This window comes from Mauremys mutica, chromosome 19 (genome assembly GCF_020497125.1).
Source record: "Mauremys mutica isolate MM-2020 ecotype Southern chromosome 19, ASM2049712v1, whole genome shotgun sequence".
Classification (NCBI taxonomy): Eukaryota; Metazoa; Chordata; order Testudines; family Geoemydidae; genus Mauremys; species Mauremys mutica.
Genome location: NC_059090.1, coordinates 22,963,780 through 22,990,675, shown reverse-complemented (window position 1 = coordinate 22,990,675; position 26,896 = coordinate 22,963,780). Strand labels below are relative to the sequence as shown.

The 26,896-nt window shown below is 50.4% G+C and overlaps 2 protein-coding genes across 6 annotated transcripts in view; both read left to right on the top strand.

Moving 5' to 3' along the window:
* The window catches only part of AKAP10 (A-kinase anchoring protein 10), a 48,606-nt gene extending 30,888 nt beyond the window's left edge, over positions 1 to 17,718 (top strand). For 3 of the 5 annotated variants that reach the window (XM_044993880.1, XM_044993878.1, XM_044993882.1), the window contains 13 exons: positions 8,089 to 8,202; positions 8,883 to 9,026; positions 9,596 to 9,813; positions 10,028 to 10,107; positions 10,737 to 10,813; positions 11,354 to 11,451; positions 12,759 to 12,951; positions 13,807 to 13,942; positions 14,330 to 14,376; positions 14,584 to 14,786; positions 15,108 to 15,267; positions 15,447 to 15,517; positions 16,440 to 17,718. In XM_044993880.1, coding sequence (XP_044849815.1) covers positions 8,089 to 8,202; positions 8,883 to 9,026; positions 9,596 to 9,813; positions 10,028 to 10,107; positions 10,737 to 10,813; positions 11,354 to 11,451; positions 12,759 to 12,951; positions 13,807 to 13,942; positions 14,330 to 14,376; positions 14,584 to 14,786; positions 15,108 to 15,267; positions 15,447 to 15,517; positions 16,440 to 16,452 — 1,554 coding nt within the window. In that variant the 3' untranslated portion in view covers positions 16,453 to 17,718. Of the gene's footprint in view, positions 1 to 447; positions 1,938 to 8,088; positions 8,203 to 8,882; positions 9,027 to 9,595; positions 9,814 to 10,027; positions 10,108 to 10,736; positions 10,814 to 11,353; positions 11,452 to 12,758; positions 12,952 to 13,806; positions 13,943 to 14,329; positions 14,377 to 14,583; positions 14,787 to 15,107; positions 15,268 to 15,446; positions 15,518 to 16,439 lie in introns of those variants that run through there. The other 2 variants (XM_044993879.1, XM_044993881.1) reach the window with 2 other exon arrangements.
* Positions 17,719 to 25,706: 7,988 nt separating this feature from the next.
* ULK2 (unc-51 like autophagy activating kinase 2) overlaps positions 25,707 to 26,896 on the top strand; it is a 51,840-nt gene continuing 50,650 nt past the window's right edge. The window contains exon 1 of the mRNA XM_044993883.1: positions 25,707 to 25,971. Within this exon, the coding sequence (XP_044849818.1) occupies positions 25,882 to 25,971 (90 nt within the window). The 5' untranslated portion in view covers positions 25,707 to 25,881. The remainder of the gene's footprint in view (positions 25,972 to 26,896) is intronic.

The window sequence follows — 26,896 nt, the reverse complement described above, 5'->3', positions numbered from 1 at the left end:
GAAGGCGCAGGGTAACCTATGAAATCTACCTGCATCTCTGCACCATCATCACCAAGGAGTTAAGTGTCTACTCAAAACATAGGTTTGTGACTGTCGTCTTGTTTCTGGAGGCAGTGAGATGAGTGACTTATACAAGTCCCTCTACTTACGTTTGTCTGTAAACAATCTAATTCCCATCTGAGTAGATGAAAAGGGCACGTGGAATACACTCACATTTTAAAAACAAGAGCCTTTAAAAATGAGTGGCTGCAGACAGTTGGAACTCAAATTAAGCAAGTACAGTTGCAGTGATTGGAAGTTTCTTCCTCATCAAAAACTCTTTCCAGCCAACTTTGTGCAAACATTTGCCTACACCACAACTGTCTGTCCCTGTACTAGATGGTTGATCTGTACAGTTTTCAGCCACCTTGTCTAGAATGAACTTTAATTCTGTGTTTCCTTTCCCAGCTATGATTTTAGAAATGCCAGAGCAAGAAATCTGGTGTTCTGCTTTTGAAGATGAGTGAACTTTTTCCCTTTTGGTGGAGTCTTCTTTAACACAGCCAATGAAAACAAAACACTGTTACTTCAGACAGCTGATACTCCCTCATCAGGGAGGAGGAAAAAGGAGCAATCCTATATCTCCTCCACAAAGTACAAAGTAATGTTGTTTTTTTAATACTGCACGTGGCGTTCACAATAATGAAGGTTTTAAAGAGATGAAGAAGCGCTTCATTAACATGTCACTGGAAAACTGTGATCAGCTTCACAAATACTTTACCCCATCTCGGAAGGACTGTTAATCACAATATCTGCAATGGGACATGGGCCACACTGGGGAGGGGGGAAGGCTTTGTTGTAGTTTCTAGTTCTACTACTACTTGTAATTTTTAAACACACAACTGTAAAGGCCACAGGGCAGCTTCCCTAATCTTACGCATTGGAGAGGTCAGCCTGAGATGAGGAATACATTGGCAGTGACTGATCGAAAGAGCTATACCCATTATATTTTTCCTTACTTGAACTAGATGAGTATTCAACTGTAAGATAAATAAATACATTTTACTTCCTTCATAACTGCATTCATTTTGAAAAAAGGCATAAAATGGCCAGGAATGAAGACTGGACAATGTAACTCTTTCTGCCCTTAGTCAAGCTGTTACCCTTGCATACACGCATTCCTTGCTTCTAGTATGCAGAAGACTTACAAACCAATCTCTCGCCTGTGCAGCCCTCAGTTTCTGATTCATGGATCTGAGTCCAGCCCACTGTGCTGAGCGGACTGTGCCCAGTGGACTCTGCTCCATTTTCTTACTTCTCCATCATGCAGGTATAAAATAACTCCCATTATGAGTTGCTGCCATTCTCCATAATGTGCTGTCGTCAAACTGAGACCATATCTATTCCCAGATGTTTGTTTTTAAGGAAAAAAGATCATTCAGTTTTAGGACATTTTGCCTTTATTTCCCCTTCATTATTTTCAGCATTTGCAACTTATATAGCCTTTGTTTTAAACAAAAAGCCACAGCATCTACCATACTACGTCTCTCTTGGTCGCCAGACCAGTGAGGTGATTCTGCAGAGCATCTGAAGCACTCAAGTTGTCACTCCGTTATTTTATCGCTGTATTTTTATTGTGAAGCATTTCTGGTTTGGGTTTATTTTATTATGATTGCTTTGTTTTCTCAAGATTGTGCAAAAAATCATTTTATAAAAATTCTCAATCATCTCCAATGTTCAGAAAGTCTTGATTGACTAGCAAATATTATTCTGTTGCAATATTTGACTGTATAGAGGCACACTGTGTATTGTCTAAGAAGAAGCAAAAAGGCTGTGTATAAGGTTTTTGGTACTATGTACCACCTCTTATTTCTCTCATGCCCAAGTATTCATGTACTTAAAACATATTATATTTAATTGTGTTGATTTAAAATATATAAATATTAAAAATTGTGTCAATTTTCTGTTTTGATGGCATTTGATTTTTCCTACATATCTTTTATGCATGGGTGTCCTCTTTGCTTTTATGAAAAAAAGGAATCCTGAAATACCTCTTTGGCTGGTTAGTTATGGTGGGCCAGACTTACGGTATCCTTAATGGAAATGTCCATATATTGGCTAGTTTAAATTTCTTCCTGATGGAAATTATGCATAGAAGCTTAGCAAAATGAAGTTTTTAAATATGATAAACTTGGTCTTTTGAAAGAAAATTAAGCATCAATTTAGAAAAGCATAGCATAAGTACCTGTGATGCTCCTGAGGGGATCACTGGTTTGGAAAACAAGCTTTTGGAAGAGTAGAAAGACTTAAGTTGTAACTCAGTTACCGTGTGTGTGCACAGTGAGATTTTCTGGGAGAACTGACACCTGTGGGGCTGCCCCAGAATAGCACTCAGCATCACACTGTCCATGCAGTGGTACAGGGTGGGGAGCCAACTACCTTTGCAATGTCCTGGATACAATATGAAAATTGAGCACAGCTCTTAACAATTCAGGCTTATGACGTGTCTCTCTCCTCTTACCTTCGGTAATGCAGTGCTTCTGACTGAAGCAAGAAGGCTTCTGTAGAACCATGACAGCTACACTCAAACACTGACAAATCCATACTACATGCATATGCATCAACTTGGAAAACTCAGGCGATTGATCCTTTGTGCTATTGTGATAAGAGATTTGTCTGCAAGTCTGTGATCACCTTATGCCCATGTCTGTTGTGATTTCGCATATGTATGACGTCACAGATTCTCAGTTACAGCTTTACCGTTATGGTGGTAAAGCATCTTTGATGTATCTTACATCCTACTGATATGTTTCAGTGGAAGTCCCTGGTGACATGTGACATTTGTAGTTACACTGAGGTTGCAGAAACTATGTACTGTTACAGCAAGTGAATGGAACATGCCAAAGAATATTCACTTGGGACACCACAGTAAGTTACTGAAAACTCAGCTATCTATGCTGTCTACTAGAGTATATCAGAATAAAGACTGGTATACAGTTTACTCGGCTTAAGTTCTGAGATGGTAGAAAACTAGCAGTGAGGAGCCTTGTGTTTTTATCATTGGAATTATTTGTTTCAACAAGTTTTCCTTCCCAGCCCAGCTTCTGAGGGGTTCTGCACTTAAATCATAGCAACTTGTCACAAGCACAGGATTCTGACTCCACTGCAGGATCATGGAATTTGGCAGGAAAGGAGAAAACGCTTCCTTAAAGTCATGGTGGGGCATTGGAAAACAGACACAGTAACACCGTATTTTGTTTCTGGCTGCATCAGAATTTAATCTCTTCCTGCTGGGAAAGCCAAGACTTATCACTGAATCCAAACTGCTCTCTACCAACATTAGCCATTTATCCAGCTTCAGAGGAAATGTAAACTCACCAGGTTCAGCTAAATACTTCAAGGAAGAATAGCATGGAAGCAAAGGCCCTGAACCTACACACAGAAATGGCATCAAGTCTTATCTACCAACCTTCATAAGCAAAGCTAACTCTCTGAGGGCTGTTAACCCTTAGTCCAGTGCTATGTCTAGACTGTCTGTCAAATTAATGCTTATAGGTAATATGACTATTCCTGTCTAAGCTACTTAGCTCCAGCAGTTGGCAAACATTAAACACTGTTCAAGAATTAGGCTGTTCTCAGCTAGTAGGGAAGCAATAGTGGGTGTTGCTTCATTCAGGGTGTACATACATTAATCCGTTCTTTTCCCTCCATAAAGCACTCAGAACTTTTGTTGCCCACGGGCATCTAAGGTTGCAATATGATGAGCCTCTGTTCCTCTGGGTGTATTCCAGTTGGGCTGTGCTGGAAGGGAAAGTTATCGGCACCCAGCCCATTTCGTTCTTTATGGTGAATGTCAATGAACTGCAGGTCCATTAAATCTCCCTACAGATCAGTTTGGCTGCTCATTTAATCAGGATCTGTAATGAAGATAAGATACGAGGAGATGCTCTAAAAAATATGATATTGGACCTGGTCTTTGTTACACAATTTTAGAAAATGCCACCACTAAACTATGATGAAACAAATTAAACTGAGTCATTTTTCTTCCTGGGTGCTGGCTTCTGTAGCCACTTAGTCTGATTAATGCTCCCCAAAATCTTCTTTTGTTTGCATCACAAGTCAATATCTAGTTTTTTGTGGGTTTTTTTTTTTCAGCCATCAAACTGTTACATCATGGAGAGCAGCAAGGTTGTTGCAGTTCACCCTCCAGTCTTCTAACTGCACTCCTCCACCACGTGTTTGACGTGGGAGATGGCTACTGCCTTCTTATGGCATAACGCAGGCTCGTGTCCTAAACTCCTGAAATGTTGCCTCTCTCTGCACCTGAATTTCAGGGGTGACAATGAGGACCTTGTTCTTTGAGATTTAATGGCAAAGCTCATTCTATTCCCCTTCTGTTCTCTTTCCTGTTGCGTGGGCATCTACCTAACTAGCCTGCATTCATTCATAGCAAGCATGCCTGTGGTAGAGAGGCATCTTTGAAAGCACCACCTTTCTGCTGTAAAGTGGCTCCTAGGTTGTTAAATTTAACCCTGGAATGGGCACTATAGATGCCAGAGCCCTGTCTGTTCCTTGCTGTAGAAATGTACTTCAGGCCCTGTGCTGCGCAGAAATGCTTATCAAGGTGGAGTAATTGTGAAGTGCTGCAGTGCCTGAGAACTGTGAACTCCGTCCTGTTATAATGGGGTGCTGGTTCTCAAATGGAGCAATGCTAGTTTAGCTGTCAACTATTTCTCTGTCCATTTTAGCACCAGCAGCAGTTAAGGGACTTACCCCACACTCTCAAACTGCCTCCCTGGCTGCTGGAAACCCTAGGTTCCCTTTCCCCCACTGTTATGTATGCACAAATCTGCTGCCTATTGAAAACTGGTACTGTGGGCATGATACGAAATTAATGGGATGTTTAGATTAGAATAAATAATAGCAGGGCTCTGGCTTGGCTTGCATTGTTCGTTGTCATATTTAATTATTTAAAAAAAAATTAAATGAAGCTGCCACAGAACTTGTAGCCCACACTGAAGAACGGTGTGTCAGCCAGAGCCTTTGCTCCAGTGTGTCTGGGTGGGGAGACACTCCAGGAAGCCGCTTCTTCAGGTTCTATCATATAAGCAGAGAGTTGCAAAGCTAGCTATGCAGGGACAGCAGCAGTTTGGGTGGTGCATGGCTGGAGCCGATGACCTCTTTCCAGCCTGGAATGCTGTTTCCTTTTTCTATAAATGCTGATGCTTTTGCTCACAAGCCTAATTGTTGGGGATAAACAGCCTAAAATCAAGCTCTACATCAAGGCATCATTGAACCCATGTTCTCAAGAAGATGCATAGGAGAAGGATGGCCTACTGGTTAGGGCACTAGACTGGCTTGTGGGAGATCTGGTTTCAGTTCCTGCTCTGCCGCAGACATCTTGTTTGACCTTGGGGAAGTCACTTATTCCCATTATACAGACAGGACCTGAGAGACTAATAGCATTTCCCTACCTCACAGGGTGGGATGAGGATAAGTACAGCAAAAATTGAGGTGCTCCAATACTGTAATAGTAGGGGCCATTTAAGTATCTAGATAGCTATCCCTAAACAGTTTTACACACCTGGCAACTTCTTGCAAGCAGGTGCCCTCAAAATACGAAACACTAGGGAAATCCTAGTGTTTCTCCATGTAGAAGAATCAAAAAGGGACCACGACGCACCAGAAAGTGGTGCGTCATGCAACACATGGGCTAATTCAATGATGTCGGTAAAGAGGGATGGAAATCCAAGCAAGTCCTACCCTGGTTTGTAACTTTTCTGAGGAATATGTAAGTAAAGGATCCCACTTGCTGGACATTTGAGTACAGGACAAAGCCTCTTGATAATGAGAAATCTAGGACAGGGGTTCCCAGTCTGTGATCCCTGGAGAAATTGCTGGGGATCGATGGAGAGCTGACTGGTCCCAGAGTGCTGCTTCCTTCCTATTTCCAGCTGCTCCGTTCCATTGAAAGGAACAAAAACTACATGAAACTGCTTTTCCATGGGAGCACCAGCTCTTGTTGCCACAGAGATGTTGTGGCATCACGAATGGGAGAGGATCATTTATGAAACAGTCTTGCTAGTAAGGACTTGCAGAGTGCGCTGTGAAAAAGGCTGAGAATTCTGATCCAGTGCGTTCTGGGGGTAGATGTGGTGCCCAAATCACAGTAATTAGCACCCTTAGGTAGATAGTAGAACGTGTTCATGCATTTGGCTTTTGCCTCTGGAGACTTTAAGTTCTGTCTCTTCAGAAGTGAAAATAAGTCAGGTGGTGGTCTGGTCTCTCTGCTTTGCAAAACTTGGAAACGATTCAGCAGGATGGTAGTCTCTTCTGCCGGGAAGGAGCCAGGGTTGGAAATAACAAGGAGGTTAGGGGTTTGTGGGACTGTGTATAGTGGGGAGCCTGGGTTTGGAATAGTGGGGTGTCACAGGCCAGGCTGGGGGGGCATTGGTGAGATGTGTAGGGGAAACCGTCCCAGCACCCTCATATTATGCCCGGCTCCTTCACTGGCGGAAATCCTACAATTCTGAAATGGAGGAGGGGGGACTAAGTGTGAAATCTTGAGAGTGGATACAATTTTCAAACTTGCCTGTGATTTAGGCACTTAGGAGCCTGAATCCCATTGACTTAAAGTGCTACATCACATTTGAAAATGAGCCATAGGTTCCTAAGTCACTTAAGTGCTTCTGAAAATGTTACCAGTATCTTAGTGATAAAATCAATGACAAGAAAGACCAGGAATGAGGATGGAAACAGCTGTGGGAAGGACTGACCATAATTTTATTTTTCTGAGTTTGACAAAGGATCTGATACTTCTTGTGAGCAGGGAGGGAATGATTCTGATCTCCTTTGTGAAGTGCTTTGAGATCAACATGAAAAATGCTACATAACTTAGCACTAGGTATTATTAATTTATCAAAGCGACTCTGCTTCCTCCCAAACGATTTGGATTATTCCTCTTTTTTTTTTAATCTGTCAAAATGATCTGGAACTAGAATATCAGACTGTACCAATATTTTCTGCAGCTCTCTGCTGAGTCTTTGCTGAGGCGTAAAAAGTGATTACAATCAGTATGGTGCTTAATGGAAGAGGGTGGTATGTACTGTCTAAGGCCCTGATCCTATAACGAGCTCCATGGGAACGGACTTGTGAGGGACCACGTGGGCGCACGTTCTGCCTGCACAGAGCTCATCGTAGGATGAGGGATGTTGTGGGGTCACGACTGCAGGTCTTTCTAAAAGATGCTTTAGCTCTCTCAGAAGTTATGGACTTGATACAGAAATTCCTGGGCAGGCTCTCAGGCCTGAGGTCTGCAGGAGGTCACTGACCACAATAAATCTCTGAATTGAGACCTAAAGGCTCCTGCTCTTTTTAGAGGGATGCTGCCAAGCTGAACTGGGCCCCGGAATAGGTTTGGTAAAAGCCACGTCTAAGCTCTACAAACCCGAGGAGGCAGAGTCTGAGAGAGAGAGAGGTTTCCATTCAATTACCAAAAGAAATAGATTTTTGTCTTTGACAAGGTTTGTAACCCAAATTTTGCAGATGGTCTAAACCATGACAGTCTGAGAACGAAGTGAAACTGAGACACCTCTTTTCCCTGTCCAGCTAAGAGATGCAAAAAGCGAACAAGCAGAGTCGCTGTAGAAAAGTACATTGCATTTTTACCACAACACATGTGACTAAGCTAAGGTGATCTTGGTAACATAGGTGAGGCCATTTGTGGAGTGGTTTAAGGCCTGTTAACGTGGCTGGATCCTCTTAAACACACTAGGTACGATTCATGAAGCTGAAAAACATGTGATGCTTCCCTCCTGCCAGAACCCGGATAGACCCTGTGCCCTCATTTGGTGCGTCTGTCGTTTACAATCTGGAGTGAAATAACTAAAATACTCCCATCCTTTTCTCCATTCCCTCTTTTCCTGACACCTTGCCATCAGACGCTGAGTTTTTAAGGCTGGTTATTTTCTCTCTCCTTCACGCTGTTCGTGCAGAAATCTGCCCAGGGACTCTTTTCGTCCTATGGCAGCTTGACCCAGATGGTGCCCCTACATCACAGCTGCAATTCCCTTTGGCCAAGGATCGCTTGCGAGAGCCTCTCTTCTCCAGCAGGTGGAAGCAGAGCTGCCGGGCCGGGCTGCAGCCCAGGCGCACAGAGATGAGCTCACCACTTCCTCTCCACGTGGGCAGGGCTGCAGTAAACACATGGCTGGGGCTGGCCAGGTGAGTGGGGCATTTGCTGGGGCTTGGGGAGGGGGCGAGGTGTCCCTAACCAAAACCCTTCTAGCAAGAGCTGCCTGCTGCCCCCCTGGAGAGCCCCGTGGCTGCAAACGAAGCCAGAGCAGCCCACAGAGGGACCCTGCCCCATCGCTTCCTTACCTTGGGGAGTCCTAGCTGCTCCTGGGGTTGGAGGAGGGCGTCCCTCCCGTTGTAAAGCCGGACCTTGGGGTGGTGTTTAAATCCCCCCCAGCTGCCAGGAGGGGGCTGCTGAGCGTGGGAGAGACCCCACTGCAGCAGGCGGTGCCCAGCCTGGGCAAGCTAACAATGTATCTCGGGGTAGCAGGTAGATGGTGGGGCTCTGGGTGTCAGTTTTCCCGGGTTCTGTACCTGCCTCTGCTGGGTGACCCAGGGCTTTCGCGTCTATTTCCCAACCTGTAAAATGGGGATAATGGTCTGGGGCGGGGGAGGGGGAGAGATGTGAGGGCTAATGGCAGAAAAGCACCTAGAGGTCCTCTGATGACAGTCCCTGTGGAGATGCAGAGTGTCCGGTCACAGGGAGCTGCGGAGTACTCAGCGCTGTGTGGATTATGCTGGTGCTGATCTCTGGCAGCGGTGGGTTTGATTTATAGTCGCGCTGCGCCTGGTGTGGGGCTGACCCCCCTGATGCAGGAATGCGCTTGCAGGTCGCCACGATGCAAGGGGACGTGAAGAGGCTGCTGATCCTATTCAAAGATGAGGCTGGCGAGATCCTGGGGTCCCCCTTTGACGTGCCTGTCGATATCACGCCCGAGAAGCTGCAGCTAGTCTGCAACGTGCTGCTCCAGAAGGTACGTCCCAAGGGGCCTCTGTGTGCCCCCCGCTGCTCTAATGGGGGTGCAGCAAACTGCTGGTATCCACGGGCTTCACCCCAGCCCCATCTGGGGAGTGGGCTTGCACAGAGGGGTGGGGCTTTTCTCGGTGTTGGGATGCTTAGAACCACTCCTGCTGGGCCAAGGCCCGGGCCCCCAGTCAGACAGTTGTGGGAAAGTGAGAGATGAGCAATGGGATGGCTGTTGCCACGCCCATGGCTCTGCTCCTCCTGGCGGTATAGATGCCATTCGTAGCACTGCTGGGCCTACCCTGCCAGGGGCTCTGTCCCCAGGACTCCCTGGATGCTGAGGGATTGGCACAGAGAGGGGTGTGTGTCTGTCTGTCTTTCCCATCCACCCCAGGACAGATTTGTCAACCACTGCCTCAATTCTGAGCTAGTGCATCTCCCGAGCCTGGTGCTGCCCTGGGAAGGAGTAACGGGAAGCACACGGGGTCCCAAACTCTTTTCCTGGGGGGGGAGAACAGGAGGGCTGTATGAGCCAGTCCTGCCGAAATCTACCCCTGGCTAGTGCCTCTTGTCATACAGGAGGAGCCGCTGCCCTTGGCCTTCTATGTCCATGATGCTGAAATCATCACGTCACTGGAGAAGACCCTGGTGGGGCAGGTGGTGGAGACGGAGAGAGTCCTCGACATCATCTACCAGCCCCAGGCTGTGTTCAAAGTGCGGGCGGTGACGCGATGCACCAGCTCTTTGGAGGGGCACACTGAGGCTGTCATCTCCGTAGCCTTCAGCCCCACTGGAAAGTAAGGGGGGGCGGCAGGAAGGCTGGGGATTGCCGGGGGGAGGCAGGACAGTGCCGAATGGCTGGGCTGGCTGGGGAACAGGGCTGCTGAAGGTTATAAGCCCCTGGAACCAGGGAGACAGGCTACGTAATGGGGAGGGGGGAAATGGACCGGGAAGGAGCCTTGGCACCACCTGCCACCCTGAGCCCAGACAGCCTCTTCCTCACCATCTCAGGTACCTGGCGAGCGGCTCCGGTGACACCACCGTGCGCTTCTGGGACCTCAGCACAGAGACGCCACACTTCACAGCCAAAGGTGGGTGCAGCGGGCGAGGGGGGACCCCATGGGGTGTTCCGAGTCTGTGCCCACCCCTCCCGATAGCCTCGTCGGGCACCAGAGCGTGGCCCCTGGGTTCCCTGAGTCGCTCCTGCTCCAGAGGCTCGCGGTGGCTCTGCTGCAATGCTGATGAGTTCACCGGGTCGCCCCAGCCGCTGCTCCCTACCCCCAGCCTTCACTGAAGTCGGCTTCCCTTTGTGGGGAGGCTGCTGAGCTGGGCCCGTTGCAGTGACTTGCCTCCCCCTCTCGGTTCCCCTGTGTGTGCAGTGCGGTCCCGTTCCGGGGCACTTTGCATACGGAGTCGGGGCGTTGGGCCTGGTGCTGGCGTGGGGCGAGGGGCACGTCGCCGAGTGAGCACTGCACATGTTGTGCAAGCTGCCTCGATTCCTGGGCCCGGCTGTTCCCCTCCTGTGACGTGCTCTGCAAGTGCCCAGGCCACAGCTCAACAAGAAGAGCAGCAGCTCACTGTGAGCCAGCAAAGCGCAGGAAGTCGGGCTGGAACGAGTGCAGGGGAGACCTACCCCCCCCAACCACAGCTGCCCCTTGAAGGCAGGGCCGCCTCCAGGATGGGGGGCTCTCCTCACCCCTGCACTCTCTCCTGTCGGCAGGTCACAGGCACTGGGTCCTCAGCATCGCCTGGTCTCCCAATGGCAGGAAGCTCGCCTCAGGGTGCAAAAACAGTCAGGTACGTGTTGGCTTCGGCTCAGCGAGGGGCCGGATTCCTCTGTGTGGGGCCAGGCCTGGGCGATCTGCCCCGGAGACATCTCATGGAGAGCTCTCTTCTTCTCTGGGGGAGCCCTCGCACCCCCATCGATGGCCTGAAACCAGACGAGGCCAGCACCAGCCTCCCGGGCGATGAGTCTGCCCCCGGACAGCCGTGGAAGGAGTAACGCGGCTGGGGCTTTGTTCAAACCCTGCAGCCTGGAGGGGACTTGGGTGTGGCTGGGTTATGATTGATGCGTCCGGTTGCTCCTGTGATAGTCGTCGCGTCTAGGCCTATGGAACACACCTGCACTTTAACTACTCGCCCAGGCGTTTCCACGAGGGGCTCAGAGGCACATCCCCGGGCAGGAGATCCTCAGGCTGCTGGGGTTCATTGACAGGGGTTTGCAAAGATCCCTTTGTGCGGCCCTGGTTGGTTGTTTGGTGCGTTGTGTGGACTTTCCCCGGGATGCACGTTGGGTGGTATCTGTGATCTAGCCGCCTCGCTTGCTCTGTTGTACAGATATTTCTCTGGGACCCAGACACAGGGAATCAGATTGGCAGGGTGCTCGCCGGACACTCCAAATGGATCACGTGGCTGTGTTGGGAACCACTCCACATGTAAGTGACCTTCTGGCCAGCCTCCTTGCTTTGCCAGCGAGGAGAGGCCTGCCCCTTGCCTTGGTGGTGGCAGAGTGACGCTGAAAAGCAGCCAGTGAATTGGGAGCCAGGAGACCCAGGCTCTAGTCCCAGCTCTGCCCCCAACCTGTGATGCAACCTTGGGCTTGGCATGGCTCTCTTGTGCCTCAGTTTCCCCTGCTGTATAATGGGGATAGCGATGCCAGCTCTCCTTTCCAACGAGCTTTGAGATGGACGGATAAAAGGCCAGGGTAAGCTTCAGTAGCCATTGCTTTATGTTTTCAAAGCACTGTGCAGATGTTACCCCAGCTTCGTTCCTGGGAGGTGAGGCTGTGCTACCTCCATCTTACACGGGGGAGAGTGCAGGGAGCTGGGAGTGGCTTACCCAGAGCTGCGCAGAGCCTTGTAGTCAGAGCTGGGATTAGCACCCGGGTGCTCCTGGCTCCCAGTCCTGTGTGCCGATCAGTAGCCCACTGTTCTCCCAAGCAGATTCCCCCAGTGGAAGAGGCCCATAGGGAAAGGTGGCTGGGGGTGCTAAGACTGTGAGCGTTGCCCTGTGTCGGTTCCCCGGAGTGTAACAAGCAGCCAGACATGCTCTTCCCCAGCAGGAGCGCAAAGGGGGAAAGCTGCAGTCCGCATGGTGTCTGTGCCTCATGCCCCCTGCCCACACTGACTGCTCCGCCTGCAGCCCCAGCTGCCTCTGCCATCTGGTTCATTTCTCCTGCAGGCTGATTAACCGCACAAGCTCTCTATCCCCTCCATCTGATAAAGCTCCACCTCAGAGAGAGGCCGGGGGGAGCTGTAGACGATGATCCAAGAGGTTATCAACATTAAAAATAACTCCCATGGGACAGAGCCCTGCAAATTGAATTCCCCAGTAGGAAATCCCAGTGATTTGGAAACAATTAACTGGATTAACGAAAACTGGTTATAAAAGGAGGAGCGGGGGATGGAGGGGAGGTCGGGGATCCTGCCTGTGCTCTGGAGAACTCAGGATCAGTGTCTCCAGCCAGCCAGGCTCCTTGCTCCATTCCTGCAGGGAGGGATGAGCAGCATTTCCACTGCCTTGTACTCCAGGCTCCGCCAGTCCTCTCCTTGATTGGCGCGTGCAGTGGCTGTGTTGCAGGCTTGGTGCCAGCCGTTAACCAGCCTGCGCCTTCTTAGCTTGAGAGCGGAGGGTTGCCTTTCTGTAAGGATGCCCTTAACTGATGCAGACTCGGTCGATGCGCGGGAAGAGGCAGCCAGATTTGCTGTCCTGCGCCTTCACTGGCTTCCAATTTTCCTTCTAGAAATCCCGAATGCCGCTACTTGGCCAGCGCCTCCAAGGACTGCAGCATCCGCATCTGGGATACCGTCACGGGCCGGTGCGATAAGATCCTCACCGGGCACACACAGTCGGTCACGTGCGTGAAGTGGGGCGGAGACGGCCTGCTCTTCTCCTCCTCCCAGGACAGAACCATCAAGGTCTGGAGAGGCCAGGATGTAAGTGCGGCATTCTGGCGTGGGTTGACTTCAACGCCAGGGGCCTGGGCGGGGAGGTAGCACAAATAAAACGATGCATCAAACCTTAATTGTTGTTCCTAAAAGCTGGAAATAACCACGTTGTCGCCCATCCTGGCTCTGCATTGCCTCGTGGCTTTAGCTGCATGTGCTCGCTTGCTTTCTGGTCGAAGGCAGCACATGCCACCCATGGCTCGGCAGTGCCCCCCTCTGGCGGATTTAAGGAACCCCGATAATTGTTTCCAGTTGGAATCTCGTCTGCTCCATGGGCAAAGGAATTGGGTGGTTGTGTGGGGTGGAGATCCTTGGAGCCGCTGTAGAAATGGGAACTCCCCTGGATAAATGACAGCCCGGCAGGAGTGGGTTTGGCGCCGCTTGCTGGCGGGAGGGGGAGTGTGTTTTCCCCGTGGGTTGTGGTGCTTGGTAACATAAACTGGAGCCATCAGCAAGGAGGATGCAGAGCTGGCCACCCTTGACTTCACGTCTGTCAGGAATGACGTTGAGAGACAGCATGGCCTTGATTGAAGGTGGGGCTGAGAGCCAGGAGTTCCTGTGTTCTGATCTTGGTGCTACCCATGGCTGGCTGAAGGTAGGGCTGGGACATCCCATGGCCTGACCCCAGCACTGCCTGTAACTGATTGAAAGTGGGGCTGGGAGCTGGAACATCTCATGGTCTGACCCTCATGCTACCTGTAGATTGAAGGTGGGGCCAGAAGCTGACCCCGGCACCGCCCATAGCTGATTGAAGGTGTAGCCAGGAGGTCCTGTGGCCTAATCCTTGCACTGCTGCTGTCTCCCTGTGAATCCCTTTCTAAGCAGTGGCTTTTTTGCTTTCAGGGAATTCTCTGCCGCACCCTGCAGGGCCACGGGCACTGGGTGAACACCATGGCTCTGAGCACCGACTACGTTCTCCGCACAGGGGCCTTTGAACCCGCCGAAGCCTCTGTCAACCCGCAAGACATGAGCGGCACCCGTAAGAGCATTAAGTACTTTGCAGGCTGGAGAGGAACCGGGGGGAGGAGGTAGCATGGCCCAGTGGGTAGGGCACAGCACTAAGAGTCAGAAGACCTGGCTTCTATTCCAAGGTCACATGGGGGAGCTGAGTCCCCCCCGTTTCTCTGTCTAGAAAATAAAACCATGAGCACCGCAGATTAGGAATGCTACGCAAGCGCTGCATTTCATTGTTAAAAGTGTGACCCACTGAAGAGGACGTTGTTTTAAACCCCTCAAAATGTCCCTGTCAAAATCCTTCTTGAGTCACAAATCTGGAGGGAGAAGATGTCTTAGATCCTGGCTTTAGAGATGTTACACGTTTTCTTTAACCTCCCGATCGCTAATCTCCCTTCTCTCCTGCACACAGTGGCAGAACTTAAAGAGAAGGCGCAGCACAGGTACGACCAAGTCAGGGTAAGTCTCCGTGAAGAAATCCCCCCCTCTCTCCCCCATGCCAGGCTTCCTACCATTGTTGTTGACAAAACAATGAATAAATAAATCTACGTGACTGGCTAAAGATTTCCTCCAGTTTGTCTGCGTCAGGTTTGCGTCTGAGCTTTGAGAGGCTTAGTCTGTGTGAGCCAGGGCTCAGTGCTGGTGCTGATTGTTTGTTTCTCGCAGGGGCAGGGACCGGAAAGGCTAGTGTCTGGATCGGATGACTTCACGCTGTTCCTGTGGGCCCCAGCAGAGGACAAGAAGGCGCTGGAGAGAATGACTGGCCACCAGGCATTGATCAACCAAGTGCTCTTCTCCCCAGACACACGGATAATAGCCAGTGCTTCCTTTGACAAGTCCATCAAACTCTGGGATGGCAGGACGGGAAAGTAGGTTCTCTCATTGTAGTACAGACGCGATGTTTGCAGTTCACTCCCTGCAGTAACACAGAAGGAAATGCGCCTGTCTCACTGCCATGGCTGAGCCAGGACCTTCCCCTCTGCAGCCTTGCACACACACACAGAGTAGTTACCTTTTGCTTTTGAGGTTGTGCACCTAGTGATTAGAACAGGGCATTCGGACTCTGAGCTCCTGGTTCCCTGCTGTGCCACTGGCTAACTGTGACCTTGGGCATGTCCCTTATATCTCTCTGATTCAGAGCATGCCCGTGTGTCTAACAGCCCATCTCCACCCCTTCCCCTCTCTGTCAGATACCTCACCTCCCTGAGAGGGCACGTCTCTGCGGTTTACCAGATCGCCTGGTCTGCGGACAGCCGCCTCCTGGTGAGCGGGAGCAGTGACAGCACGCTGAAGGTGTGGGACGCCAAGACGAGGAAGCTGGCCATTGATCTCCCCGGCCATGCAGACGAGGTAGGATGCCATTCGCCAAAGGGCTCACACTAACCCGCCTACAGAGGGCAGAGGGCCACCATCAGAGTCTCTGAACAGCTGGGGAGTGTCTTCTGCCAGGGGCCTGAGGTTCTTCCCTGCCACCGGGGCTGTGTGGCCCTAAAGGAGTGATGGGAGCACCTCTCTCTCTTTGTTGGTAGGTGTTTGCGGTGGATTGGAGCCCAGATGGACAGCGAGTAGCCAGCGGAGGGAAAGATAAGTGTTTAAGGATGTAAGTATCCCCTGGGGCCTGTCCCCCAAGAAGCAGAGCATGAAATGGGTGCACTCTGTGTATATTAACACAGCCTGCAAAGGAATGCACTGAGGGGCGCGTTTTGTATACGGAACCACTGGGCCCACGGTCACCGTCTCACCTCACCCGACAAGCTGGGCTCTTGTTATGATTAGCCTTATAGGAGCACCCAGGAGCCCCAGCTGAGTTTGGGGCACCATCATGTGAGGTGCTGCACAAACACATAGTAAGGGGCAGCCCCTTTCCCAAGAGGTTCCAGTCTGAATACGGTCAGGTCTTCGGGTTCTCAGTTAGTTCTGCACAGCGAAACCATTTGGCTCTGCTCCTGCCTTGTTGCTGAGCTTGCATCCCATTCAGCTCTGATACACCCGCTCGCTGCTGCCTGGGGACCCTCACTTGCTGAGCCCCTCAGGGCACAGGGAAAGCTGACCTGAGCAGAACACCAAGAACACCTTTTTCCCCTCTTTGAAAGAGATTTTCCCTTGCAGAAACTGGGCTGCTGAGCCATATTCCAGATTGATCAGCACCCTGTGCCTCGCTACCCCAGCGAGAAGCCCTTTTGCACTCCCCGAGGGGGAGGGCTAGACATGCGTGGAAGTCAGTATGACGGCAGAATTTAGCCCCGTTCTCTGTACCAGCTGTCACTGCTGTGCTAGCAATTGGCCAGCGTTGGGGAAGGGACACCAGAGCAATCAGTCTCAGACCCTCTCTTTCCAGCCTTGTTCTCCCCCCAGACCTGTGCATACAGGGATTCCCCCGTGATCCAGTGGCCAGTTAACTGTGCTCACTGTGTGAATCTAGTGCGAAGTGCCTCGCTGTGCCACTCTGCTGTCTGTGGCGGATGGTGTGAAAGCTGGAGCTGGTGCTGTGCGGTGACACCCAATGTCCCTTTCATTTGCAGATGGAGACGATAGGAGCAGTGAAGAGAACCTGCCGGTTCTAACTGGCCCTGTCAGTATGGCCGGGCCTGGCAGCTAACCCGCTCAGCGTGGACTGTGGTGTTCTGCCTCTTACGCACCGTACTAGCTCTCCCTAATTAATTTCTGTGACGGGAGATTAATTCAGATTTAATGCGAACCAAAGAACTTGCCCTTCTGCATCCAGATGACTTTGTCTGCAACCATCAGTACGCCCAGACCTCTGCTAGCTCCGATTCAGCCTGGTTTCTGTTGAAACGACTGCAGCCTGTTCTCTCTGGAGGGGAGAGTGAAGGGGGGCGGGGTCTGGTCATGCTGTTTCCTTTCCTCGCACATGGAGCCTGCAGGGGCTAAAGCTTTTAGTGGGGACGGAAAAGTACGTCCTTTCCTGACCCCCGGAGAGAGAATGGGGAAAACCATCACACTGTTACCTTGCAAAATTCTACTCGCCCGGTTTGCCTGGGGCAAAGAACTGTTTAACGGGTAAGTAAGAGAGCCTTGGCCGTGTTCATTATTAGGGTGAGGGGAGCAAGGTGGCTTTGCCCCTGGGCTGGGAAACTCTCCCCTTACGTATCGTTCACTCTGTTGGCAATAGCCCAACCCGCCTTAGTCTAAGGAGCCCCCTTCTGCTTGGCTGTTTGTTCTGAACCAGGGCAGGAGGGAGCAGGCGTGAAATGAAAACTGGTGCAGACACTTGTGGAGTTTCCAGATCTCAGTTGTTCTCTGAATTGCGGAGAAGTGGGCATACGTGCCTGAGTGAATCTGTGACCCCTCCCTGTTCCATACACGTTGCCTAGCTCGGGTGCACTGGGAAGGACGGCATATGAGGCTGCTATTGTGTCTCTTGCATCCTGTTGGGGGTTGTCTGTAGGGTTGAGATTGTTTCTAAAGGCTGCTCCTGTGCCTTTGAAGGCAACGGCAAAACTCCCCTTGACTTCTGAGGGGCAGAATTGGCCCCTTACTGAGTTTATCTAGTGCCTTTCCTCTGTCAGATGGGTGCAGGGAGCTGTGTCACAGGGCCTGTTTCAAAATCCAGTGTGTTAATATTTGTTAAGTTGTTCCTAGCCAATGTGGAGTGGGTTTTAAGTTAATGCAGCCCAACACTCTGGGAAGCAGGTCAACCTGGATTTAACTTTCACTTCCAATGAGGTTTGAGAAGAGTGCAAGTCCAAATATGATTAATAAGGAACAGACAGAATAATGTCGAGTTCTCTGTCACAATTGCAATAAATTTACATTAAAGACCAAAGCACTCTCTCTCTCTCTGGCGCGCCTTTGTTGTGGTTTGTGCTGGATGTTCAGCAAACAGTTGTTTGGGTTTGTTTGGTTTTTTTTCTCAATCGCTGTAGTAAACTTTAGAGTTGTTCCTGGCAAGGGGATTGGTGTGCAAGCCTAACACGGTGTGGAGAATGCCAACAACGGGCTCGGAAAGGAAGAGGAAGACAGTCCAGCGATTAGGGCTGTAGCCTCAGACTTGGGAGACATGAGTTCAAATCCCTGATCTGCCACAGGCTTTCCCTCTGACGTTGGGCAAGTCATTTAGGGCTTGTCTACACTGCCACTTACAGCGCTGAAACTTTCCTCACTCAGGGGTGTGACACCCCCCGAGTGATGCAAGTTTCAGCGCTGTAAAGTGGCAGTGTAGATAGTGCTACAGCGCTGGGAACTGTGCTGGGAGCTATTCCCCTCGCGGAGGTGGGTTTTTTACAGCTCTGGGAGAGCGCTGCTGCCTCTGCCCCTCCTGCCCTCCAAAGCACTAATGCCAGAGGTGAGTTCCCCACCTTCCCAGGGTTAGCGGAGCTCAGACTCCCAGCCACGCAGCGGTGGGCGCTGGCCATGGGTTCTGGCCGTGTGGCGGCAGATTCTGGCCGCAGCCTCTGTCCCCCAGTCGCAGGGCCCAGTGGGCTCCATGCCCCGGTCCCACACCCATCCACCCTATCACCCCAGGCCCGGGCTGCCTCCCTACCCACTCTTCCATCCGACCAAGGCTTAACCTGGCTTGCCAGGCCTGAGTAAGTCTGCTGGGAAAAGTGATATTTGTATGTTTGTTAATATCACTTTTCACTGCCTCCCAGCTAGCTAGCAAGTCTGCTGCTGTGAAAAGTGTTGTTAACAAACACACAAATATCACTTGTCACAGAAGCAGACTTACTAGCTGGCAAATCTTTAAAAAAAAAAAAAGGGGGGGGGGGGGAGAAACAACAACAAAAGACAAGAACATGCAAAGCACCTTATTTGTGTTTTTATTCTGTATAGGTCCAGTAAAGAATAGACACAACTATCTGTTACTTGTATTATTGAATCTGCAACCAAAAAAAACCCTACACAAATAAATTACTGTGATTTGGACATGTGCATATTTATTTGTTTTTTTCTAAAGTTAATTAAGTATTTTAGGAACAATTGTCCGGTGGCCACACTCTAAGGCCACCAAAAAATTTGTTGTGAAAACCCGTGAAATAACCAGCCGAGATCTATAGGTAAAGGGGTAATAAGGCCAATATTGCTCAGCTGGGAAGGACTCTGCCCTAGTACATCAGGAGACCCAGAAACGAATGGATCCTGAGACGTTCTGTGACAAAGATGTCTGAATAACAGCTATCCCCTACACACCTTGTCCCCAGCCTCCATTCAATGCAGCTACCTAGGTGAAATATCTACGCCCAAGGATGCTTTTCCGTATGGGTTGTTTCCACCTGTCATAGTGTCTCTCTCATTGGTTACTGACAGAACCCAAATCACCAGTGGTGCGGAGAGTGAGGATGCCACAACACTGGGTTCGCTAGAGCCGCGGGGCTTCGTACCAGTGCTTATTGGTCCCACTCAGGCTCATGAAGTGCTGGAATTTGCTTCTCGTGGCTTGCTCCATCCTAGGGCTGTGGGCCTGCATTTGTGAACAGCAAGTCCAACGCAGAACATTCAGTCTTTGCTTGTCATGAGTAGATTCTCTCATTGCCTATTTATTCTTTTGCTGATGCCACTCAGAATGTTGTAGTTTTACAGACTCCCCGAGCAGGATACGTCTCATCCCTGCATGCTGCACTGTCAGAATGGTCTGGGTAATCTAATTTCAGCTGTAGAATGGAAGAGAGAGACCAGGATTCATCGTTCCAGAAATTACACAGCCTGTCAGCTCTTCAGAAACGGTAAGCACAACACAAGGTTGGAACAGAAAGTTACTGCTCTCAAATCACTTCCTCTTTTAATATCTCCCACTTTGCGAACCAGCTCATCTGGCACATCTTCACCAGATCTTTAGGTAAGAACGCAATATCATGTACACACACTGCTTTATTAATACACTTCCTCTGCTTGCCTATTCCTGAATTTTAAGGCTGTGCATACATCTGCACAAGGGAAGCAACCCACACTTTGTTGATGTCAAGGTTGTGGTACAAGGCAGGACGGTTCTAAATTGCAGCTAAGAATACTGTCCTTCAGTCGCTCTCCTTAGGAGGAAAACAGCACAAAGGTGAATGAAAAGGGAACTCCCACCAGGTGTATCTATAGCCTTACTTTTAAAATAACTGCTCAGGATGGAGGAGGAAAATCCCAAACAGAGACTTAGCTGTTGTTTAAGGCTTTGTGTGTTCAAAGAAGCTAATCCACCCTCCAATTTTTCCAAGGTAGGTTTGTCTCTGGAAAGTACTCGGACAGCCCTTCCTGACTGGCTAGCAGCTGTGTTGTAGGGTTGCCAATTTTGGTTGGACGTATTCCTGGAGGTTTCATCAAATCACATAATCTTTAATTAAAGATTAATTCCTGGGGACTCCAGGACAATCCTGGAGGGTTGGCAACCTTACAAAAATGCTTGTACTGAAATATTTAGGTTTTCAAAAGCCAGTGTTTGGTGTAAATGTCAGTATATGTTCCTGTGTTTTCATTCCAGTTTCAGATGAATTATTAATGAAATGTGCCACAAAGGTATGCCTATTGCACAGGTATTTGTGTTCCTTGTCTAACACAAGAATGCTTGTAAGTGTATCCAGCTAACACAGCCCTGCTGTTACAAGGATCTCTCGTCACGCTTTCTGGTATGTAATTATATGCTGCCTCTGTTTACACCACCATTAAACTCCTTATAACTCCCTCATTAAAGCAATACCTCTTAGCACTGTCCCTGGTTCGTGAGGACTTTGTGATGGGGATGAGGAGGTGTGCCGCTCCTTGGAGGAAAGTTTTGGGGCTACGAGTGAAAGGTCAGGAGTAATTAAGAAGGGGGAAGTGATGTGCAATCACTTTTTCCAACTGTGACTCAAACAGAACCTGTACTGCGGGGATTCACAAGCCAGCTGTGTGATGACCTCATCATGACCCTTTAGATCACATTTAAATGACTCCCTGCTGACATACAGCATCAATGCTCTCGCCTCTTCTCACCAATGCAGAAGGTTCATTTAGTGGTTTATCCGTAATCTTTGCAAAACTGCAAAATCCCAATCCCAGGACAGGAGCTCAGCTCGTTGCTTGGTTTTTCCCAGATCGATAATTTGACTCCCCTGGGGCTGACAGGCTGGGGGGATGTAGAAGTCTTTCAGTGGAGACATTAAAAGCCTAGTGTCTTACCTGCTCTGTGTGGAAGTTAAAGGAAGGGCCCACCTCCTAAGGGTGAGAGGGGGAATACAGTTCACTTATGCTTTGGTCTTGCTCTGCCGAGAGTATAAATAAAGGTGACGCTTGTGGACACCTGGAACTGGACTGACACGCAGAAACTCATTTCAGAGAGGTCAGCCAAGACCCCAGTTCAAACTAGTGGCCTAGGCCAACTCCTCAAAGATATTTAGGCTGCAGATTTCAGTGGGAGTTAGGAGCATAAATCCCTTTGAGGGATCTGGACCCTAGAGCCAAACTCCACAGTCCTTTCACTGAGCAACATTTCCATTTATTTTCTGACTTCACCACTGGAGTTCAAATCCTCTGTAGCCGGTTACAAATCCCCATGCGATGAGCAGTAAATGTTGGTACGCTGATCAAATTTCCCAGATTCTCCCGGTCACTGTTTCATTCTGGACCACCAACTTCCTGTACAGCTCACTTCTGAAATTAACCCATTTCAAGGCCAGCTGCCAAGGAAAGCAAGACAAATAGCTAACGAAGCAGTGTGATCACTTGGTGCTGTCAAGGGAAATGAATGTGATATTTTTCGACCCAGGTGGGATAATTTCTGGGTTAGAAATTCCTACTGTGTCTGTCTTAACAAATACGACTTATGGCCCCTCTGTGTTGTCTTTTCTTCAAAGCAGGCTGTGTGAAGTAGAGTTTTTGGGTGTAGGGCATATGCCAGCATGGAGAGACAGACTCATGCTGGAATGGGAGAACAGAGTCATTTTTCAAGAAAATGGGTTTCTGAATGTCTAGCTTGTTAAGACTGGTTTTGTTTTTCTCCTGGCTTGATTTTTAAATCAGTGCTGTTAATATATATTAAAACCCAAAGCCTTTGGGTTACTACCAACACCTTAGATTATGATGAAACTGGATTTTTTTATCTAATTTATTTTTTAGCATTGATCTGGTTTACTTTTTGCTTTTACTCTGCTGACTCAATTAAATTAGTCTGATCAGTTTCATTCTGGTTCTTGTTTGTTAGCTCAGGGATCATGTGTCATGATACAGAAAAAAAGTTTAAATTAAAAATATATCCTTTAGTCCTGTTTGAGACAAAAGCATTCATGTTGGTGTTCTGTAACTCCCCTCCCCACGCTTATCTGTAAAGCCAAAAGTTGTCCTACACAAGGCTAACAATGTCCCTTTAAGTTATATTTATTGCTGCATGTCTTTTGTCTGCTCAGATCTTTGAAAAAGATTCTAACTTCAGTGGTTTTGACAGAGATGAAAAAAAAACAAGGTAGTAAGTGTGGTGCATTAAGGTAAGATTATGGAGAGCAGCAAAAAAAAACAACCCCACCACAACCAAAATAGGGAGGTTAAGTCATGCTTCCCTGAATGTCTTGGTGGGATACATGTGCCAGAATATCATACTGTTCAGTCACTGTTTGCAGATGCCAAAGTATCACATGAGAGAACGTGTACTGATCTGTGTGGGACCCGGTGCACTGACCCTAACTGGCAGCATCAACAGCTCTTTGCTATGAGCACCTCCTCATGTTTATAACTGCTTGAGTGCTGCCAAATGCCAAAAGCAAAACGCAGCTGGTGCCTCCCATTCCAGGTATATCAGCTGTTTGCTGGAACAAAGGCTGGCACTCCAAAGGTGTGCAGTGGTAAGGGAGTTAATCATTCATTACAGATAACAGTGTGCAGAGGGAGGACAGAGAGATCAGTGGAAGAAGTGGGCTTTAAGGACGGATTTGAGGTAAAGGGAAAGAACTTGGCAGAGGGGCATAGGGATGCTGGTCCAAGCACAGGAGGCGGGTGGAAAGAGATGGAGGGACAAAGAGGAATGGGAGGAAATGGAAGTGGGATGAAGGTTAAAGGCTTCATGTGACTTGCATGTTTCCTGATGTTTGGATTTGTTGACGTAACAGTCCTAAAGCTGATCTACAAATGTCCAGGACACAGGCTGGAGGTGGAAGGGGCCCCTGCTCGTAGAGTTTGGCCATAGGTAATTTTAAAACATTGTCCATGGTTTATTACATTTATACATACTAGCTGTGCTTGTGTGTATCCCCCATTGTTGCTCCATGCATTAAGTCCTCTGCTAGGTTTGAGCTGTGGTGTGGTCTTACTAATGGAGCACCAAGTAAATTTCATACCACAGAAAAGCCTGAAGAATTTAACAGGGAATGCAAAAAATCATAGTGCAGTGCAGACCCGTTTATCTGCAATGTGTTGGGCGATACCAGAAAATCTTGGTGGAGGTGTGTTACAGGAGAGAGAGAATTCACATGGGAGTTAGGAAGTTGAAATTAATGTAGGACCACCTTGGGCCCCAATCCTGTAGTCAGATCCTTGTGCTTGAGGGGGAATCCCACTGACTTCAGTGGTATTTCATGCAGGAAGAAGGGTCTGCTGGCATGGGTTGGAGGATCACAGAAGCAAGGTCTTGGAGAATATTTCAGATCATGGAGGGGTGGTGGAGTCATCTAAGTTTTGGGTCTTAAACATAGATGTAAAAGCTTTCTTTTCCTAAACCTGAGCCCAGTGGAAATGTTCTAATTAAAATTCATATATTAATTTTTGTCTTCAAACAAGTCAGATTTCCCCTCTAGCGTTTGTGACCCAACCCTTCCAGCATTGAGAGTTCAGGGGACTAAGTATGTATGGGAGGTGAACATGAACAACTGACTTTGTAAGTGTTTACCATCCACGAGGAGAAATACAAAAAGCATCTGCATCTTATTTTCACTCTCCACTGAGGGGACATAACTGCATTTGTTACAAGGGTACTCTGAAGGAGAGGGAGCTGAGTAAATGTGGAGTGAGGGGAAACGTTAGATTTTAAATTCTGTGGGGCAAGGGCTGGGTTTTGTTACATGTGCACAGGGGGCCTGACTCCTGACATGGGCTCTGCTGGGCACTAACAATTCTTGGATGAGACATTCACACCTATGGGAGTGGAGATAGATCTGAAAGTGGGGTAAAAGTGTATTTTGTATTAAACCCAATGGGACAGTCTGGGACCTGGATACTAAGTGGGGTTAACTGGGAATTTGATGAGAGATGGATGTGACCTTGACAGTGTTTTGGTTTGGACAAGGCCCTGCCCAAGGATGGGACTATGTAGATAACAGGCACATTCAGGTCATTAGGGTCGCTCTTCTCCCTTGGCAAGAGGGGTCTGTCCTTGGTGGAGCAGATGGGCAGGTGTTCTGACTCAGTGTGACTTCATGTGTGTGTGTGGGGTAGGTCAATTCAAGTGAAGCCTGGGTGTGGTGGCTAGGGTAACCCTGGTCTTTGAGGGGTTACGCAGAAAGTAGCCATGAGCTGAGGGAGGTAGGAGGGTAACCTCATTACCCTTGCCCCTCTTTCCACTCCTCCATGACCATGGCTAAGCTGGGGTTGGGGGAAGTGGGTGTTGTTGAGGTACTGGGGGGTTGAGCTAGGCTGCATAATATAGGATGAGGGAGATGTGGGGGGGTGTCAGATAACCCCAGTGGTAGGGGAGGGGGAGATGAAGGTGCTGGGCTAATGGGGGGGTCAAGTAACCCTGCTGGGAGGGGAAGGGGAGGTGTGGGTGCTGGGAGATGGGGGGGTGCTGGAATATTGGGGGGTCAGGTAACCCTGCTGGGAGGAGGGGGGGTGCTGGGATATTGGGGGGTCAGGTAACCCTGCTGGGAGGAGGTGGGGGTGCTGGGAGATGGGGGGTGCTGGAATAAAGGGGGGTCAGGTAACCCTGCTGGGAGGAGGTGGGGGTGCTGGGAGATGGGGGGTGCTGGGATATTGGGGGGTCAGGTAACCATGCTGGGAGTGGGGGGGTGCTGGGAGATTGGGGGGGGTCAGGTAACCCTGATGGAAGGAGGGGGGGGGGCTGGGAGATGGGGGGTGCTGGGATATTGGGGGGTCAGGTAACCCTGCTGGGAGGAGGCGGGGGTGCTGGGATATTGGGGGTCAGGTAACCCTGCTGGGAGGAGGTGGGGGTGCTGGGAGTGGGGGGGTGCTGGGATATTGGGGGGTCAGGTAACCCTGCTGGGAGGAGGCGGGGGTGCTGGGAGATGGGGGGTGCTGGAATATTGGGGGGTCAGGTAACCCTGCTGGGAGGAGGCGGGGGTGCTGAGAGATGGGGGGGTGCTGGGATATTGGGGGGTCAGGTAACCCTGCTGGGAGGAGGTGGGGGTGCTGGGAGATGGGGGGTTCAGGTAACCCCCCCGGAAGGGGAGGAAGAAATCAGGGATGGTCAGGTAACCCCGAGGGGAGGTGGGGGCCGCGCTGGCTCAGCGCGGGGACGGGAGCCGGCACGTGCCTAGCGGACTCCTTGGCCGGTGGCGGAGGGAGCCGAGCGCTGGGATTGGCGCGACGCGGCCTATAAGTACCGTGAGGTGGCACGGCGGCCCCGACAGCCGGAGCTGGCGGAGCGCGGAGCCCGCCGGGCCTGGAGGAGGAGGCAGTGGCGGCCTGAGACGACCCCCGCCCAGCGCCGGGGATCGGCGGCGACAGCCCGGGGGGGCCGGGCCACCCCTTCCCCTGCAGCCCGCCGGATGCTGCCGGGCTCGGGGCCGGGGGGCCGCGGCAGGGAACCGTGACGTCCCCGGTGCTCCCCGCCGAGGGGGCTGAGCCCCCCCCCAAGAATCCTTAACTCCCCCGCCGCGCCAGGAGGCCTCCCCTCCCCATGACAGAAAGCGCCCGTCGCCTTGGAGACGCCCGCCCGCAGCCCCCCGCCCGCCGGGCCCGGGGGGGTCTGCGCCGCCCCTAGCAGCATGACAGCAGCTGCCCCCGCCCCCGGGGGCAGCCAGGGGAGAGGCCGCCCGCCGCCCCGCCGGGGGCTGCCGTGAGCGGCGCGCTCGCCGCCCGTGCCCCCGCGGGACGAGGATGGAGGTGGTGGGGGACTTTGAGTACAGCAAGAAGGACCTGGTCGGGCACGGAGCCTTCGCCGTGGTCTTCAAAGGCCGCCACCGCAAGGTAACCGGAGCTGCGCCTCGTCCCTGGCCGGTTACACAACCGCTTCCCGGCCTGCCCCCCCCGCCCCGGGAACGGGCCGCTCCCGGCTGCGAGCCGCAGGCAGCGAGGGGAGAAGTGGCTGCCTGGGGCTCTGCTGTGATGGGCTCCTGTCAAACCCCGGCGTCAGGCAGATTGACTGGCCGTGGCTTGGAGACACGCAGGTCGCTGCCACTGTGGGGGTGGGGTGGGGGGGGGTTGTCTGCCTTTATTGAATGTGTGAGACTCCACTGCTTTTATAACCTTCCTTGGTCGGGGCTCAGACCTGCCTCAGAGCAGAGCTCCATCTACGGACGGGTGCCTGGGAGATGGGCTTCCCTGTCAGCCTGGGAATCCGGACTCTCCTGCACCGTTTCACTTCTCATCTCACAAAAAGCTGGAGGAACAAATAGCCAGCTTTGATAAAGGTCAAAACCCAGGTAGTTTGCCCTTTCTTTTTACTGCTGTTTGGTGGCTCCCAAACGCAGCTGCTGCTTGAGGGGGTTCATCTGAATAGGAGACCGGTTTCTTTGTTTTGCAGCAGTCACCAGTGTTTATCTCATTTGATAACTGGAGACCTAATGGAAAATTGGCTCCGGTTGGATTGGCTGAAGATTTCTTAAATTGAAAGGTGTCTCCTTTCCCAGCATTGCTTCCCTATTACCCCAATAGTATTAACTGCATTACACCTTCACACTTTTTATCATGAGATTTTAGCCTGTGTATTGGGGACGGGGTGGAGAGAGATCCTGACACAATTCTGATTTCCAAAGAAATCTGTGCTGTCAAGGAACACTTCAATCAGTTTTATGCTTCATGGACATTAGAGTGGCACTCTCAACTCGCAGTGGGCCCAATATTTAGATTTTTTTCTGAAAACAAGTTCTTACAAAATCTAAGGTCAGTAGAA